This window comes from Oryctolagus cuniculus, chromosome 16, assembly GCF_051225735.1.
Source record: "Oryctolagus cuniculus isolate XC-2025 breed Fujian yellow rabbit chromosome 16, ASM5122573v1, whole genome shotgun sequence".
Classification (NCBI taxonomy): domain Eukaryota; kingdom Metazoa; phylum Chordata; class Mammalia; order Lagomorpha; family Leporidae; genus Oryctolagus; species Oryctolagus cuniculus.
In genome coordinates, this window is record NC_142882.1 from 17,479,166 (window position 1) to 17,497,615 (window position 18,450).

The following is an 18,450-nucleotide window of genomic DNA, read 5'->3' on the forward strand; positions in this document are numbered from 1 at the left end:
AAATACCACAAGGAAGCAGCTCCACTAAAAAGTAAATTTTCAGTAACTGGTGCTCTCAAGGGATGAATCTAGAACTCCTGAGGTTGTTTTAGTCCATCACTGAGGAAAAGAAAAAAGATAACAAGGACAGAGAGAAAAAGCTGTTTCTCCATATACATCTGTTTCTCGCATGTCCTAGAGCTAAAAAGGGAAAATCATCTAAAATTTGCTTTATATAATCTTCATAGAAACTCGTAAAATTAATTTTATTTTAATTGGCAGTTATATGTTTATGGGAAAGAGTGCAATGTTTCAATGCACATATCCATTGTGGAATAATTAAATGGGGCTAATGAATGTATCCATCAGCTTATTTCTTTGTGGTGTTGTAACCAGGCAGAAAATCCATGGGTTCTTGTCAACTGCTTTTGCCAATGGAACATACCTGCAATGGTTTGCTCTTGGAGTAGAGAAGATTATATTTAAATCTGCACAATACAGCCAGCACTGCAGCTCACTAGGCTAATCCTCCACCTGCGGTGCCGGCACCCAGGTTCTAGTCCCGGTTGGGGCGCCGGATTCCGTCCCGATTGCTCCTCTTCCAGTCCAGCTCTCTGCTGTGGCCCAGGAAGGCAGTGGAGGATGGCCCAAGTGCTTGGGCCCTGTACCCATATGGGAAACCAGGAGGAAGCACCTGGCTCCTGGCTTCAGATCAGCACAGTGCGCCAGCCGCAACGCACCAGCCGTAGCGGTCACTTGGGGGGTGAACCAATGGAAAAAGGAAGACCTTTCTCTCTGTTTCACTCTCACTGTCCACTCTGCCTGTCAAATAAATAAATAAACAAATAAATAAACAAATCTGTACAATTCAGGCACAAGGCCGATAACTAAATACTAGGCTCCCAGAGGAGCTGGAAGTTACAGGTCCTGGGGCTTACTTCTAAGGAAGTTATACATATTCATTAAGTTTAGGGAAGTTCCAGGCAGAGTTATGCACTTCAGAAAGGAGTAGGCACACATGCCTGCCAAGGTGTCATGTGTGTTACATTATTTCATGTTCATCTGGTGTTGAAGATTTAACATAAAGAGAGGGGTTAGCTTCATATCAGGAAGGTGATGGTGAGGGGCCAAGCCCGGCTTCAGCACAGGTGCCACAAAGCGGCCACAGCTGAATCAGACTTGCATGCTTCTCCTGCATGAAATGTGTTAACCACTGAGTTTGGCTGCATCCAATCAACGGCCTCCCCCTGATCCTTCCCACCCCTTTATTTGCAAGAACACCTGGTTATTCTCAGCAAGCATTTAGCCAACGCAAGGCTACTTGTTTTGCTTCTGTGGGGGCAGAAGTGTGTTGAGCTCTCCTGCAGTTTATAACTGATGGAATCAAAAGGGGGAAAGGGGGTCACTGTCGTCTGGCTACTTCCGGCTTCATTGGGGTCATGAGCCCTAAAGGGCTTCAAGCAGGATGCAAATGAACTTTAAGGACTGGGGAGCAGGTTCCCATGGAAACGAAAGGTCTTGCAATAGGAGGTCCGGCTCGGGCTTTCTTGGCTACAAATGAAAATGGTTGGAAAACAAAGAAGATGGAGACCAAATAAGCAGAGAACAGGAAAGCAGATGGGTAAGTCAGCCAAACCCAGCAGAAGCTGGAGAACTCCATCCACCAGTCGCATGAGGTTTCAGTAGTCCTTACTCCCACTTGTTGACTGTCCAGTTGGTCGGTCGACTTCATGGCTGGACATGTTTACCCAAACTCAGCAGGGCTGTTGGGTCACACAGACTCCCCTTGTTTCTGCCTGGAGAAAGCTCTAAGGTGATCTTAACTTGTGGGATGGCTGCATATAATGCTGGCCAGTGGTCGCCCTCAAGGAGGCCAAACCTCGGGATGATGTGGTTAAGTCTTTTTTTTTTTACTGAATTCCGTAGCTTTTTTAGATTTGATTCAAGTATGCTTCCAGCTGACTGGTAAAAATATCCAGAACTATTACCAAGTACTTAAGTCCCCTGGCTTGTCAACATCACAGTAAAATCAGTTTGCTGACCCCCAGGTAGTTGTCCCCAGAACTGTGAGCCTGGGACTTGGGGCACTTATGTTTTGGGCTTTAAAAAAAAAAGATTTATTTAGAAGGTAGAGTGACAGAGGGAAGGGGAGAAAGAGAGAGGTTTACTATCTGCTGGTTAACTCCCCAAATGTCCACAACTTCTGGTGCTGGGCCAGACTGGAACTGCCTCCAGATCTCCCACATGGGTGCAGGAACCCAAAAGTTGAGTCATTGTCCACTGTTTCCCAGGTGCATTAACAGGCAGCTGGATTAGAAGCAGAGCAGCCAGGACACGAACTGGAACTCAGATATGGAATGATGGCATTGCTAGCCACAGCTTAACCCTCTGCACAACAATGCCAGCCCTACTCCCATCTCTTTGGGGTGGTTGTTGGTGTTTGCACACAACATACACTTTTGGGTGATTCCTTGTTTCCAGTCAGATTGTTTGAGAGTCATTGAAATACAACTCCTTTCCATAATGAGTATGGTCACATGTAGCCTCAACAATTTGAAAGGCACAATTGTCAGGTATAGAAAACATGTTTGTCAGGATTATAATACCAACTTTTCTACACTGATGGAAGCCCATATGATTCTCTTCAGTGAGTGTCTGAATTAGTATCAGTAGGGGCAATTGTTAGACAAGCTAAAAATTGGAATGAGTGCCATCTACAGGTAGGAGATTTATATAGGAACATGTTGGCTGCTTCATCTGCTGGCTGATTGCTGCCCCTGACAACACATAACTGCTGCTTCAGTGAGCCCTTTACTATCACCAGTAACTTCAGTATTAGAGTCCCCACGTGTTGTTTCTTTATTGTCTGCCATTAGAAGTCCCACTTGCCTTCCAAATAGCTTCTTAAGCATGTGGAACCAGAAACGCACACCTGGAATTGGGCTAAATGTGTATGTTTCTCCCTGAAGGCCAGTCCAAGGGCACAATCTCTATTCATACTCCATGCCCATTCCGTAACTGGATTTTTTGTTTTCTAATTAGGTTTTCTGGGTTCCTTATATATTCTGGATAGTAATCCTTTGTCAGAAGAATAGCTTAAATATTTTCTCACCTTATGTTGGTTGTTTCTTCATTTTGTTGATTGCTTCCTTGATTGTGCAGAAGTTTCTTTCTTTGATACAATCTGATATGTTTTTGCTTTTCTTTTTTGTGCTTTTGGGATCTTATCACCCCCCCAAAAAAAACATTGCCTGTGGTATTATATTGAAGTGTTTCCCTTTTCTTTCTAGCAGTTTGATAGTTTTGGGTCTTACATTAAGATCTCTGATCCATTTTGAGTAGATTTTTGTATAGGAGGAAGGGAACATCTTAGTTCAATTAACTGCATATGGATATACAGTCTTCCCTTGCCAGTAACTGAAGAGACAGTCCATGCTCCAATGTGTGTTTTCAACAACTTTGTCAAAGTTGACTATAGATTCATGGATTCACTTTTTTGATCTCCATTCAGTCCCTTTGTTCTACATGACTGTTTTAATGCAAGTTCCATGCTGTTTTAGTTGAAATAGCTCTGTGGAATGTCCTGAAATCTAGTATTCTGGTTCCTCCCTCTTTGTTGTTTTTGTTCAAGATTGAATTTTATAAATTTTTAATAGTTGCATGAAAAATGTAGTTGGTATTTTCATGGAGACTGCATTGAATCTGGAAACCTCTTCAGAAAGTATGGACATTTTAATTATATCTTGCAAATCTTTTTTGTTTTGTTTTCTTTACCTCTTTCAGTAGTGTTATGTAATTTTCATAGTAGAGATCTTTCATACCCATGGTTAAATGGATTGCAAGGCATAACAATTTTTTGTAATTACTTCTTTCTGGTGCAGTTCATTATTGGTATATAGAAATGCTACTGAGTTTTGCACACTGAATTTGTACCATGCAACTGAACTTCTTTTTCAGTTCTACTAGTCTCCTGGTGAATGTATTCAGCTTTATTTCCCTACAAACAGGGGCAATTTGATGTCTTCCTTTCCTATTTGTCTGCCTTTTATTTCTTTCCCTGGCCTAGCTGTTTTGGCTAAAACTTCCAATGCTATATTGAATAAGAGCAGTGAAGGTTGACAGCCTTTTCTGGTTCCAGATCTTAGAGGACATGGTTTCAGCTTTGCTCCTTCCAGGATCACGTTGGCTATGGGTTTGTCCCATCTGGCCTTTACTGTGTTGAGGTGTATTCCTTCTATACTTAATTTATTTAAGATCTTCAGTCACGAGTGGATGCTGAATAGTGCCAAATGCTCTCTGCATCTACTGAGGGGATCATATGAATTTTGCCTTTTTTTCTGTTGATGTGATATATTAGTTATTGACTTGCATAGGCTGAATATTTCTGAATCCCTGATAGAACTCATACTTCATCATACTAAAGGACTTTTGTTGGTGTGTGTATTGAATGCCAATTGTTAGTATACAGCTGAGAAATTTTGCATCTGTGTTCATCAGGGATATTGACCTAGAGTTTTTTTTTCTGTTGTGTGCTTGACTGGTTTTGAAATCAAGGTAATTCTAGCCTCATAGAATGCATTTGGAAGGGTTCCCTTCCTTTCAATTACTTGGGAGTACTTTGAGATTAATTGCCTTTTGTTCTTCCTTAGGAGTTTGCTAGCATTCAGCAGTGAAACCATCTGGTCCTGGGATTTTCTTTGTCCAGAGACTTCTTGTTACACTTCCATCTCACTACTTTTTATTGATCCATTCAGGTTTTCTTTGTTGTTCAATCCTGGTCAGTTATAGGTGTAGAAATCTGTCCTCCTCTTCAAAGTTTTCCAATTTGTTGGTGTGTAGTCATTCATAATAGTCTGTAATGGCTCTTTATACTTCTGTGGTGTCATTTGTAATGTCTCCTTTTCCATCTCTGCTTTTATTTATTCAAGTCTGCTTTCTGGTTTTACTCTAGCTAAAGATATATGTTTTATCTTTTCAAAAAACCAAATTTTTTACTTCATTAATCTTTTCTATTTTAGTTTCCTATTTTATTTATTTCTGCTCTGATGTTTATTTCTTTCCTCCTAACTTTGGGCTTGGTTGTATCTTGCTTTTCAAGGTCCTTAAGATGTAGTTAGGTTGTGGTATTTGTGTGTGTGTGTGTGTGTGTGTGTGTTGGTGCTTACTGTTATAAACTTTTCATTAGAATTGCTAGAATTGCTTCTGATATGTCATAAGTTTTCAGCTGTTGTGTTTCTATTTTCATAAGATTCAAGGAATTTTTAAATTTTCCTTATTTTTCAAGGACCCACTTTTCATTTAGATGCAAGATGTTCCATTTCCATGTATTTGGATAACTTCTAGAGTTGTTTTCTCTTTGGCTGACCATTTCTAGTTTTACTCCATTGTGGTCAGAGAGGATAATGTGATAGGATTTTGATTTTTTTGAATTTGCTGGGATTTGTTTTGTGGCCTAATCAATGGTGTGTCCTAAAGACTATTCTTTTTTTTTTTTTTTTGGACAGGCAGAGTGGACAGTGAGAGAGAGAGAGACAGAGAGAAAGGTCTTCCTTTGCTGTTGGTTCATGCTGGTGGTAAGAGGATGTATCCTGTTGTGGTTGGACTTAATGTGCTATTTTTGTAAGAATCATTTGGTCTATAGTATAGTTTAATTCTGATGCTTGTTTTCCAATGATCTGTACACTGACAAAAGTGGGGTGTTGGAGTCCCCTCAAAGTCAGGGCAGGCTCAGAAGGATCCACAGTACGGCTGGGCGGGAGTTTGGGACAAACATGCAGCACTGCTCACACCCACCAAAACCAGAGCTTGCACTGCCCTGGTGGGGGTTGAGGAAGTAGGGGACATGGTCCTGTATCCACAGAGGTGATCACTCCTTCTTAAGGTTTTGGGAATAGGACCCACTTTGCTGTGCAGAACCACCTGACCAGTGTAGTGCAGGACACTGCTTAGGCTAAAATGTTGGTCGCTGCTGCTGCAGGGTCTAGCTAGGTTTATGAGGCTGTGCTCCTCTTGCCTGAATGGTGGAGTGACTGTGGATGCCCAGGGATGAGGATATACAGGGGTTTCTATCTCCTACAGCAGTACAGATTCCAACTGTGGCTCCTTTCTCAAGATGGTGTCATGGAGCAAGCATTTGGTACCAGTTGGATTCTCAAATTCCCAGCAAGACTGAAAAGCATAAACATTACAGACCTCTGAGCTGAAAGCTGGCAGCCAGTCTTGCTTTCCCACCCATCTGATGTGAACTGATACTGGGGAAATATGTTCCTGACAATCCTTCACACCCAGCATCTCCCAAAGCACCCTGCAGTCCGTGCTGCCTTGCTCAGGGGCACGGCCAAGGAGCACAAATCTGTTCTCCCTCCTGTGTGCAGGGACCCATGGGGGCTGAGGCTCTGTCCTGAGGACTGGCAAGAAGACAGGCACGGGAATGGACCAGCTAACACCTGTGGTGGCTCCGGTGATGGGCCGGCTAACACTCATGGCACCTCCGGTGATGGAAAGCACAGGAACCATTCCCGCTGGATGGACTGGAAACCTGAAGAGTGGGAGGCACGTGCTATTGCCTCATTCAGTGTTTGGACAGGAATGGCATTGTGGTGTAGCAGGTTAATCTGCCTGCCACCTGGTATCTCATCTCAGTACCAATCAAGTCCAGGCTGCTCCACTTCTGATCCAGCTCCTTGCCCGTGCACCTGGGAAAGCAGTGAATGATGGTCTGAATGCCTGGGCCCGTGACACTCACATGGGAGACCAGGATGGACTTCCAGGCTACTGGCTCTGGACTGACATAGCCCAGCCATTGCAGCCTTTTGGGCAGTGAACCAACAGACAGAAGATCTCTCTCTCTCACCCTCTCTCTCTCTCTCTCTCTCTCACTCACTCTCTCTCTTTCTCTCTCTCTTTCTCTCTCTCTTTCTCTCTCTCTTTCTCTCTCTCTTTCTCTCCCTCTTTCTCTCCCTCTTTCTCTCTCTCTTCCTTTCAAATAAGCAAACCTTCTTTTAAAAAAATTAAGGTTCTCACCTGCCAGACATACTATGTCTGGAGAGTTATGTTTGCACAATGAAATAGGACATTTGCTGTTTTTCCCTCACATGAAGAATGTTCCTTTTTTTAGTTGTAAAAATTTATTTTATTTGAAAGGAAAATACTGAGAGATTGAGAGAGCAATGTTCTCCATCCACTGGTTCACTCCCTAAATGCCCACAGCAGCCAAGGCTGGGCCAGGCCAAAGCCAGAAGCTAAGAATTCAGTCCACATCTCCCACGTGTGTGGCAGGGACCCAACTGCTTGAGCCATCACCTGCTGCCTCCAAAGATGCACATTAGTAGGAATTCAGAATCAGAGTGGAGCTAGGATTCAAAACCAGGCCCTGCAGTACAGGCATCCCAAATGGCACTAACACCCACCTCAAAAGATGAGTGTCATCAACAGAAATGAGAAGACCCTAAATTCTGCCTCGTTTGTGTTTATGAGAAGACTGATATTGAAAACTGGCTTGATTTCTTGAACACATGAAAAAAATTATTTTATTCAAAAGGCAGAGTTACAGAAAGAGAAGGAGTGACAGATCTTCCATCCACTGATTCACTCCCCAAATGGCTGCAACAGCTGGAGATGGGCTAATCCAAAGCCAGGAGCTAAGCACTTCTTCTGGGTCTCCAACATGGGTGCATGGGCCTGAGCATTTATGCCATCCACCGCTGATTTCCCAGGCCATTAGCAGGAAGCTGCATCAGAAGTGGAGCAGCCAGGACTCGAACCAGCACCCTATGGGATGCCAGTACTGCTGGCAGAGGCTTAACCTAACATGCAACAGTGCCGCCCCCTTGTGCACATTTTTAAATACTCCTATCACAGCTCATCCTCTACCTTTGCCCCTTGTCATGATGTATTCATCAGTCAAGAAACAGAAACAAATCCAGTTCTCATAATGGAGAGAACGGAATATGGGCAATGGGTCCAATAGCTACTGCAGGACAGAGGTAAAGAGGGAAAAACATGTGAACAGAAATGGTAACTAAAGGGACTCTCTCCAACAATGAGGCCTGAGAGGGGAGAGAAGAGATGAGTGAAATGTACCACACTTCATATGTAGTTAAGGTTAGTGACCATGAGTGACCTTTTATTAAAGAAAGGTGGAAAGTAGAGTAGTGATTTTTTTAAGAGCTCCAACCTGGGGCCTGCACAGTGACACAGCAAGTTAAAGCCCCAGCCTACAGCGTTAGCTTCCCATATGTTGAGAGGAAAGGTTGTGGTAAGAGAAGCCCAAAAGACATGGAGATGATGATAGATGCCTTCACATGCTGTGACCTGAGGACTGATTCTAGACATCTTGAAGCTGCCCATTTCAGTTCTAGGAACACAAGGATGGCAAGGGCAGTGAGATTAGCTAATTCTGTTGAGAGTTCTCTGCAGAGCTCTCTTGATGTCCCTGTTCCTCAGGCTGTAGATGAAGGGGTTCAACATAGGGGTGACCAGGGTGTACATCAGTGAGGCCACAGCACTCTCTCTGGAAGAGGTGGAGAATGATGCACTGAGATACACGCCTAAACTTGATCCATAAAATAAGCAAACGACCAACAGGTGTGAGCCACAGGTGGAGAAGGCTTTGTACTTCCCGTCTGGGGATGGGACTCTCAGAATGGAGGACACAATTTTATAGTAAGAGAAGAGGATCCCTGAGATAGGGAAAAACCCAAATACAATACCAATAAGATACATGACTATGTCATGGTTGAAGGTGTTATCACATGTAAGATTGAGTAGCTGAGAAGGGTCACAAAAGAAATTAGAAATTTCAACTGCCTTGAAGCAGGTAACTGGTAATAATATCAAGTTGTGCAGCAGAGAATCGAAAAGGCTGGCCACAAAAGACACAGAAACCAAGAAGCCACAGCGGCGGGGGTTCATGATGACCTGGTAATGCAGTGGATGACAAATGGCTACAAACCGGTCATAGGCCATCACAGTCAGAATCAAATCATCCATGCATCCACAGATGAGAAAGAGAGACATCTGTGTCAGGCAGCCCACATAGGAGATGACTGTGCTGTGAGTGTGGATGTCCACAATCATCTTGGGAACCATGGTGGAGGTGAAACCCATGTCAGCCAAGGACAGGTTGCAGAGGAAGAAGTACATGGGGGTGTGCAGGTGGGTGTCAGAGATGATGAGCAGGATGATGAGCAGGTTCCTGAGCACTGTGACCAGGTACATGGACAAGAACAGCCCAAACAGGAGCGACTGCAGGGCTGGATCCTCTGAGAAGCCCACGAAATGGAATTCTAGGACACACGTCAGATTTTGTGTTTCAACAGAGCCTGTGCTCCTTCTGGAAAAAGAGAGAGGGATGGAAAAAGGAGACATGGGCCCACAGTGTTTGCATATAGTTATTCTACATATAGTTTTAATTCAGCTAATCATGGGTATAACATCAGGGTAACTCTAAGGTCCACAGAAGAAATATAATTAAAAGAATGTTTTTTAGAGCAACTTTAAAAAGTTAAGAAACCCAGAACATTAGACATAACTAGTCCATGAACATAGTCAAATGCAACCAAGTCTTTTAATAAAAAAGAATAGGAAATGCCCTTTTGTCTTCAAAGATAATATTCTAAATAAGCGTAATTAAGAAGCAGTTAAATATACTTTATTTTAACAATAATACAAATTTCATTGACTTATTTGTGCTCTAAATGCCAGGACTGTGTTATGTCAACACTAACTTAATGTTGATCATTCATGATTGGAACATACTGTTGTGTGTTAGTTATCTTTTAGAGGTTTCATCATTCTCCAGTTTTCTGCTTTCCCTTTTGTATCTCCTTTTTGTTTAATAGGGAAACACACAGAGAGACATGGATAGGGAGGGAGAGGGAGAGAGAGAAAGAAAGCAAGCACACCCATCCATTGATTCACTCCTAAATGCTTACAATGTCTTTGGATGGACTACTACAGAAGCTGGGAGCTGGAAATTGATCCAGGTCTCCTACATGGGTTACAGTCACCCAAGTACTTTAGTCATCACCACTGCCTCCCACAGTCTGGGAGGAAGCTGAGTAATCAACAATAGCCAGGAATCAAGCTCAGACACTCCCTTGTGGAGGGGGTATCTTAACCATGTTGTGGGCACACTGTTGTGTGTCTGTCTGCCATGTGATCCATAACTTCTATCCTAGTCACTGGTGGGGGTCAAATTTTGATAAATGTGGTTTAGTTAAGTGCACATAATCATACAAAAATCAGTGATCAAGTGTAACTTTAGTGTATTCTGCACCTGTCAGTGAACAGAAATAAGGATTTTTTAAAAGAAATGTCTGAATTTTCAAAAGCTTAAACAGGTAATTTTTGTATTTTCCTCAAGATATCAGTAAATTATCTTGTGTTTGAGAGGTGTATCTTATTTAAATATTTTTTAAATTTTTCTTTTTTCATAACAACCTGGTAATGCCGCTTTACAGTTTTTATGATCATAAACCTTCCTATTTGCCGTTGAAGTGTTTGGTATCAGAGAGCACACAAAGTCAACTTTGAGTCCCAATCTTCCTATGCATAAAGAAAATATTTTCATATTGACCTTTCCTTATTCATGGGTTGTAATAACATAACTTTATCTGCCCTAAGACAACTGTAGTTCATTACTGTAGCAGGAGAAGCTGATTGAACTGAGAAATATATAAAAGAGAATTCCAGGAAGTAATGTAAACATACTTGTGCAGATTCTTCATCCGTGAAATGGATGTTTGCCCTACAAGACTGTTGGAAGGAAGTTTTCTTCAATCTTTTTATCTTTCTTTCTTCATTTTTCATCCTATTTGACAAAGAGGTATCTTTCCCCCACTGCTTCACTCCCCAAATGCCCACAAGAGCTCAGGCTGAGGCTGGAGCCCAGAACTCCATCCAGATCTCCTAAGTGATGTCAGAAACCTGAGTACTTGGGTCATCATCCGAGTCTGTCATGCATGTTAGTAGAAAGCTTGGTCAGAATCAGTAACTGGGACTCGAACCAGGTACTTCTCTAGGAGAGACGAGTTTCCCAAGCTGAGGCTCAACCAAGTGCACCACAACGCATGAACCTTCTTGTCAGTATTAGTTTGTGCATCTCTAAGTAGATTTCTTTAAACCTCACCTGAAAAGTACGTGAAGGTATCTAGTATACACACCTACTACCCCTGAAACAGACTAGGGTGCACTGAAGTTGGGTTTTAAGCCCCTCTGGGATGTACATTCACTTCAAACATTTCATCTGCTTCACGTCTTTAGCTGGGAGGGGGCATCATCTAATTAGTCCGTGCATTATTATGACAAGCTTTTGAAAATATATGCCCCTCTCTTCATATCACACAAGTGAGGATTTCTGGATGAGTAGCAAAATTGGATGCATGTATGGTTTTGTCCAACACCTGTTTGATATTCCAAAAAAAAATCAAGTACATCTTTGATAAACCAACTAACTATATATTTGATACACCATCTATCTATCTGTATATCTATATCAACTCTATATTAGTATCATCAAATGTTTTTCTGTGTAATATCTAGTAGTAATCCTTTCCTAATAACAAGAAATTTCATGTTGTGTGGGAATGTTATTTCTACTTGGCATAACATTATTTCTGCTTGCTGTATGGAGGGAGTAAGGAAATCAGCATCATTCACCTACAATACATGCCAACACATGTGTAAATCTCTCCACCTCCCCGTGATTGTATTGTCCACTGGACACAGGAAGAATAACACCCATATCTGTGACAGGTTATCATCTAGGAGAATGGAGAGCACAAGCATTGCCTGTCCCCTTCTCCTGTGCATTTGTGCTATCTGTGAAACACAGTTCTGCCTTGATTTTTGAATACTCAGAAACAAAAGATTTTGCTGTAGATTACATTAATTGCCATTACAGGATCCATGTGTCCTTCACAGAGATGCAAGCACAAGCTATTCCATGGTCTCTAGTTCTGTGGGACTTTCCTGAAAGTGATCTTCAAGAAAGCACCAGTGTGTTAAAGCCACACTGATGACAGCCAGTTATTGCGAGCCATGGAAGGGTCTACTGAACGTGTAACATAGATCTTCATTGCTGATGCCTCCACTCTGCCAAGGAAGGTACAGCATTAGGGCATTAAGAAAGGAAAGGGAGTGGCTGGCACCATGGCTAACTAGGCTAATCCTCCACCTTGCGGCAGCGGCACACCAGGTTCTAGTCCCGGTCGGGGCACCAGATTCTGTCCCGGTTGCCCCTCTTCCAGGCCAGCTCTCTGCTGTGGCCAGGGAGTGCAGTGGAGGATGGCCCAAGTGCTTGGGCCCTATACCCCATGGGAGACCAGGATAAGTACGTGGCTCCTGCCATTGGATCAGCGCAGTGCACCGGCTGCATGGCGGCCATTGGAGGGTGAACCAGCAGCAAAAGTAAGACCTTTCTCTCTGTCTCTCTCTCTCTCTGTCCACTCTGCCTGTCAAAAAATAAAAAATAAAAAAATTTAAAAATGAAAGTTTCATTCTTCTCAAAAATACATGTTCACATCCATATTGAAGTTTCAAAGCCTTTTTAGATAAAAATGTGTTTATTTTACAAAAAAAGCATCTGTAAAAATTATAATGTATGGAAAATAATGTATTATGAAAAAAATCTATGTGGATTTCAAAAGCAGTAATTCATACTTTTCATTCCATTTTTCCATGAATATTCCGAAGTCCTCTCATTGGAGGACAAGAGCTTTGTTGGCTCTGTAGATGAGGTCCCAACTCAAATGACAATGCTAACTCTCAGAGATGCCAACAACTTGGAGTGGAGCAGATAGGATTCAACACTACATTGTCAGCATCTGAAATCTGATGTATTCAACTTCTTCATTATCTCTTCCTGCTCAGAAGGACTTAAACAGAGCTCCAGTGATCTAAACTACAGGAAACTCTGAGGACCGTTGGTAATCTCTTTCCAGTTCTGCAGTCAGAAATGGAAACCAACACCCCATTTTATGTCTCTGATTGAGAAGACTTTAGTGATTACAAGAGTGGTGAGCAAGTAGGCAGAAGAGAAACCCAGGTGTGGGGTCAGGAGAGCCATTTCCTCTGAGTTATCGTGGGCCTGGGCTCCTGTGATCTTAGCCTTTGAGCTCCGCCACACTTCACACAAGACTGCCCACAATCGACAGAGAAGCCCATGCAAAGAACACAGTGGAAGGAAAGTGAAACTGCTGCTGGGGTCACCAGAGGGGTAGAGTGGCCATGTGCCCTGTGTCTGATTCAGATGTGGTTTCAGGAGCCAGTGTATTGACTAAAGCTGCAGCCAGTAGCCCTGGCATCCCATATGGGCCACAGTTCAAGTCCTGGCTGCTTCACTTCCAATCCATTTCCCTGCTAACACACCTGGCAAAGCAACATAAGATGATCCAAGCCCTTGGGCCCCTGCACCCACAAGGGAAAGCTGGATGGACTTCCGGACTTCAGCCTGGTGCAGCCCCAGCTTATGTGGCCATCTCATGAGTGAATCAGTGGATGGAAAACTTTCTCTCTCTGCCTTTCCCTCTCTGTAACTTTCAAATATAATAACTTTTTTTTACAAGGTGGCTTCAATTCTTTGTACTTGACTATCAGATACAAGTCACAAAAAAGTGCTGAGCTCCTCTATGCAACAGAAATTGGGAGATTGTGCAGATGTAGTGAAACAGCCTACTTGCAACAGAGTTCAGAGCCTGATACTTAGGAAGCCCTCTTAACGCCCATGATGTTATGCTCCCTGGCATCTTCATCATCACCTTTATGATCATGTTTCTGTGTTCAGGAGACAGTTTAGAGATGCATTTGCTTCTGTCACGGAGAGGACTGCGAGGGAGAGAGAGTTAATACAGGAGGAAAGCCAAACTTGGAAAGAGATATCTGGGACTCCTGTGAGAAACAAGAACATAGACTTCACAGTCCTCTGGGCTGAAGCTTTGCTTATTGGTTCCCTCCCACAAGTCTACCCCAACTCTCACTTTTCTTCTGATGAGGAGAAAACAATGTTCCTAAGAGTCCAACCTCCTTCCCTGCTATCCCTCCGCACTTACTGGGATGCACTGGGTCTCAACTGAGGCATGACCATGGGTGATGGCTCCACTTCTCCTCTTCTGCCTGGACTGCAATGGAGGGAGCCTCAGGTTCTGCACTCAGGACTGGAGACAAACTTGGGCAGGGTCCTTGTGCAGATGCTCACAATGGGAGTGCAGCCACTATATTTCCACCAGGAAGGCCAAGGTATGAATGTGCCAGTTCATTATTAGGACCTTGGGTGCTCAATGCACAGAGCTCCCAATTAGCCAGCCAGGCCATGAACCCTAGTCCCTGAAGACTTGCCTATATTCATGGAAGAGGAATAGGAGAAAATAAGTCCACAAGGAAGGTCACCTGTGCCCTTTGGTGCTGACATCCAAGTTGCAAAATCTTTACATAAAACTCAGCCTTCTGTTTTCAATTTCACAGCTGAATATGTGATTTTCTTTGTCTCCCAATCCATTTTATTCATCATGAAACCTCAGGAGAATTGTATGTTGTATACCAATAATCAAATACTTTTCTCACTTTCTCGGTTAGCATTAGTCTCTAAATAGAGCTTCCTATTTCATTTCCTAAGACTTTGCTTGGGTTTGTATTTTATGTCTTGGGAACTCACATGCTTTTTACTAATTTGAATTAGTCTTCATCGCCAGGTTGTGACTCTTATTGAATTATACTCAAGATTACAAAACTATTGATAGTTACATATTTCTTTGTCCTTATACTTCAATACTTCAGAAGCAGTAGGTGAAAAAGCATACTTCAAAAAGTTTGCAGAAAAATGTAATTAACTGATAAGTTGATAATATGTATTTTGTGAACTTATGAAAGATCCTACATATGTACAAAAGCATTTCATTTTGGGGCTGGTCAGTCTAGTTATTCCAACCATCCTACTGGTCTGGTATAGGAGGAAAAATGTTTCAACAGTGCCTCATGGGTCATCTGTATCCCATAGAACACACTGAGCTGAGCTCTCTTGCTGTGGGACGTGACTGGGGAATGAGGTCCCATTGCCACATCATTCCCAGTAAGCAATAAGAGCTGAGGCTCTCTCCTTAGGACTATTGGGAAGACAGACAGCCCTGGGCCTCCTAATGTGGATGAATCTGGGAGGAAGAGACAGAAGTACAATTTTTACTGCATTAGTATCAGGAGATTTTAAAAATTATCACTTTTATTTAAATGTAGAGGGACAAAGGGAGACAAAGAGTTCTTCTATTCACCAGGTCACCCCAAAAAACCCATAGAACTTGGCCAGGAAAAAGCCAGGAGCTAAGAACTCAACATGAGTCTCCCACACAGGAGGCAGGAATGAAATTAATTGAGCTAAAATCTGCTGCCTCTCTATGAGCACTTTAATGGGAAGAGGGAACTGACAGAGGAGCCAAGAGACAAACTCAGGTTCTTCAGTACGGGATGTGGGCATCCCAAGGGGAATCCCAACCACTCTGCCAAATGCCTGCCCTTGGCACCAGCATTCTGTAAGGCTGAAGACAGGCTGATCTGTCCTCCTGTGTGGTCTTGAGCACTCTGAGATGTACAGTGCTTTTGGTGGTGGTCTATGAGCACCACAGACTGACTACATCTCTCCAGCATATCAGACAACCTAGCAAACCATCATGCTCTCAGCCAAATTGTCCTGCAGGAGAGCATTCCGAAAGGCAGGTTTTGTCTGCCTCCTGTATTTATTCCTATTCCACCATACTTCTCCATGGGGGATCCATGGTCATCTAGCCGAAAGAAGTGACTCTGCTTTCTCATCTTTCAGCAGAATCTCTCCAGTGCCATCACAACCAGGGGCAGCCATTCTGGGTCCAAATGCACCAGATGTTCCCAGCGGCTTCTGATGTTTTCTTATCACTTAAATGCTCATTTCACTCCCAATTGTATTTAGATTTTTGCAAAATTTTATTTAAGGTCTACAACTTTCATGTATTTGCTGTATACAGATTCATAAACATAGTGATACTTCCCAACCTAGCCTTCTTCCTGCGCACACTCCCACCCTTCTCTTCCCTCTCCTGTTCCCATTTTTACTTTTTACAAAGATCTATTTTCAGTTAACATTATACTCATAAGATTTACTCTACACTCTGTAAAGAGTTCAGCAAATAGTATGAAGAAAAAATCCACTGTTCCTCAACAGTTGAGACAAGGGCTGCTCAAAATCATTGCCTCTCAAAGTGTCAGTTTCACTCCTATAGATTACATTTTAGGGGCTCTCCTAGTTAACAGAGATCAGGCAGAATGTGGTATTTGTCTTTTTGGGACACCCTCATTTCATTAAGTATAATGGTTTCTAGTTGTATCTGTTTTGTTGTGAATAACAGGATTTTAGTATTTTTTTAACCACTGTGTTGTATTTCATAGTGTGTACACACAATAATTTCCTTATTGAGTCTTGTGATGATAGACATCTGGGTTGATTCCATCTCTTAGCTGTTGTGAATTGAGCTGCAGTGAACATGAGGGTACAGGTAATTCTTCCATATGCTGATTTCTTTTGGTTTGTTTAAATTCCCAAGAGTGGAATGGCTAGATCATATGGTAGGTCTATATTCAGATTTCTGATGTATCTCCATACTGTCTTCCACAGTGGCTATACCAGTATATATTCCCACCAGCAGTAAACAAGGATGCCTTTTGCCCACATCCTCACCAGCATTTGTTGTTTGTTGATTTTTGTATGAAAGCCATTCTAGGCTGGCGCCATGGCTCAATAGGCTAATCTTCCACCTAGCGGTGCTGGCACACTGGGTTCTAGTCCCAGTCGGGGCACCGGATTCTTTCCCGGTTGTCCCTCTTCCAGGCCAGCTCTCTGCTGTGGCCCGGAAAGGCAGTGGAGGATGGCCCAAGTGCTTGGGCCCTGCACCCCATGGGATACCAGGAGAAGCACCTGGCTCCTGCCTTCAGATCAGTGCAGTGCACCGGCCACAGCACGCCAGCCGTGGCAGCCATTGGAGGGTGAACCAACAGCAAAAAGTAAGACCTTTCTCTCTCTCTCTCTCTCTCTCTCTCTCTCTCACTGTCCGCTCTGCCTGTCAAGAAAGAAAGAAAGAAAGAAAGAAAGAAAGAAAGAAAGAAAGAAAGAAAGAAAGAAAGAAAGAAAGAAAGCCATTCTAACTGGGGTGAGATGGAACTTCATTGTGGTTTTGATTTGCATTTCCCTGATGGCTAGTGATCATGAGCATTTTTTCAAGTGTCTGTTGGCCATTTGAATTTCCTCTTTTAAAACAAATGCCAGTCTAGGTCCCAGCGCTGTGGCACAGGAGATTAATCCTCTGCTTGTGGTGCCAGCATTCCAAATTGGTTCTGATTATAGTCTCGGCTGCTCCTCTTCCAATCCAGCTCTCTGCTATGGCCTGGGAAAGCAGTAGAAGATGGCCCAAGTCCTTGGGCCCCTGCACCCACATGGGAGACCTGGAAGAAACTCCTGCCTTCAGGCTTTGGATTGGCACAGCTCTAGCCATTGCGGCCATTTGGGGAGTGAACCAATGGATGGAAGACCTTTCTCTGTGTCTCTCCCTCTCACTGTCTGTAACTCTACCTGTCAAATAAATAAAAAATCTTGAAAAAAAAAAAAAAAGAAAAATACCAGTATAAGCCCTTGCCCATTTCTTAGCTGGATTGTTTATTTTGTTGTTATTAGGTTTCTTGAGTTCTTTAAAATTCTGAATGTTAATCTTATCTGTTGCATATTTGCAAAGAATGTCTCCCATTCTGCCAGTTGCCTCTTCATGTCGTGGAGTGTTTCTTTTGCAGGGTCAAATTAGTCTATTTTTGCTGTGATTCCCTGTGTTTCTTGTGTCTTTTCCAAGAAGTCTTTGCCTATGCCAATGTCATGCAGAGTTTCCCCAGTGATCTCTAGTAATTTGATGGTATCAGGTCATAGATTTAGGTGTTTGATCTATTTTGAGTGAATTTTTGTGAAAGTGTCTAGTTTTTGTGTAAGGGGGTCTAGTTTCATAATTATGCACGTGAAAATCCAGTTTCCCCAGGACCATTGTTCAAGAGACTGTCCTTGCTCGAGAGATTAATTTTAGTTCCTTCATCAAAGATGTTGGTTGTAGATGCATGGATGATGTCTTGAGTGTCTATTCTGTTCCATTGGTATACACATCTATTTTCTTTTCCAGTACCAGGTAGTTTTGATAATAACTGCCCTGTAGTATGTCTTGAAATCTGGTATTGTGATGCCTTCAATTTGTGTGTGTCTTATAAAATTGCTTTAGCTATTCAGGGTCTCTTTTGTTTCCATATGAATGTTAGCATCATTTTTTCTAGTTCTGAAAAGAATTTCCTTGGTATTTTCATTGGTATTGCATTGAATCTGTAAATTGCTCTTGGTAATATGGACATTTTGATGATACTGATTCTTCCAATTCATGAAAATGGAGGTTTTTCCATTTTTTATCTCCTTCCATTTCTTTC

General features: G+C 42.6%; 1 protein-coding gene and 1 long non-coding RNA gene across 14 annotated transcripts in view; one reads left to right on the forward strand and one right to left on the reverse strand.

The window, feature by feature from the left end:
- Nucleotides 1-1,185: 1,185 nt before the first annotated feature.
- Nucleotides 1,186-18,450, forward strand: part of LOC149121552 (uncharacterized) — a 40,041-nt gene continuing 22,776 nt past the window's right edge. For 5 of the 13 annotated variants that reach the window (XR_016223326.1, XR_016223330.1, XR_016223329.1 and 2 more), the window contains exons 1-2: nt 1,188-1,600; nt 5,484-5,552. This is a non-coding gene — a long non-coding RNA (uncharacterized LOC149121552). Of the gene's footprint in view, nt 1,601-5,483; nt 5,553-12,675; nt 14,451-18,450 lie in introns of those variants that run through there. The other 8 variants (XR_016223334.1, XR_016223336.1, XR_016223331.1 and 5 more) reach the window with 4 other exon arrangements.
- Nucleotides 8,066-9,564, reverse strand: LOC127489330 (olfactory receptor 7E24-like). Its single transcript, XM_070059297.2, has one exon. It carries the CDS (start codon nt 9,346-9,348, stop codon nt 8,368-8,370), a length of 981 nt encoding a protein of 326 aa, XP_069915398.2. The 5' UTR covers nt 9,349-9,564; the 3' UTR covers nt 8,066-8,367.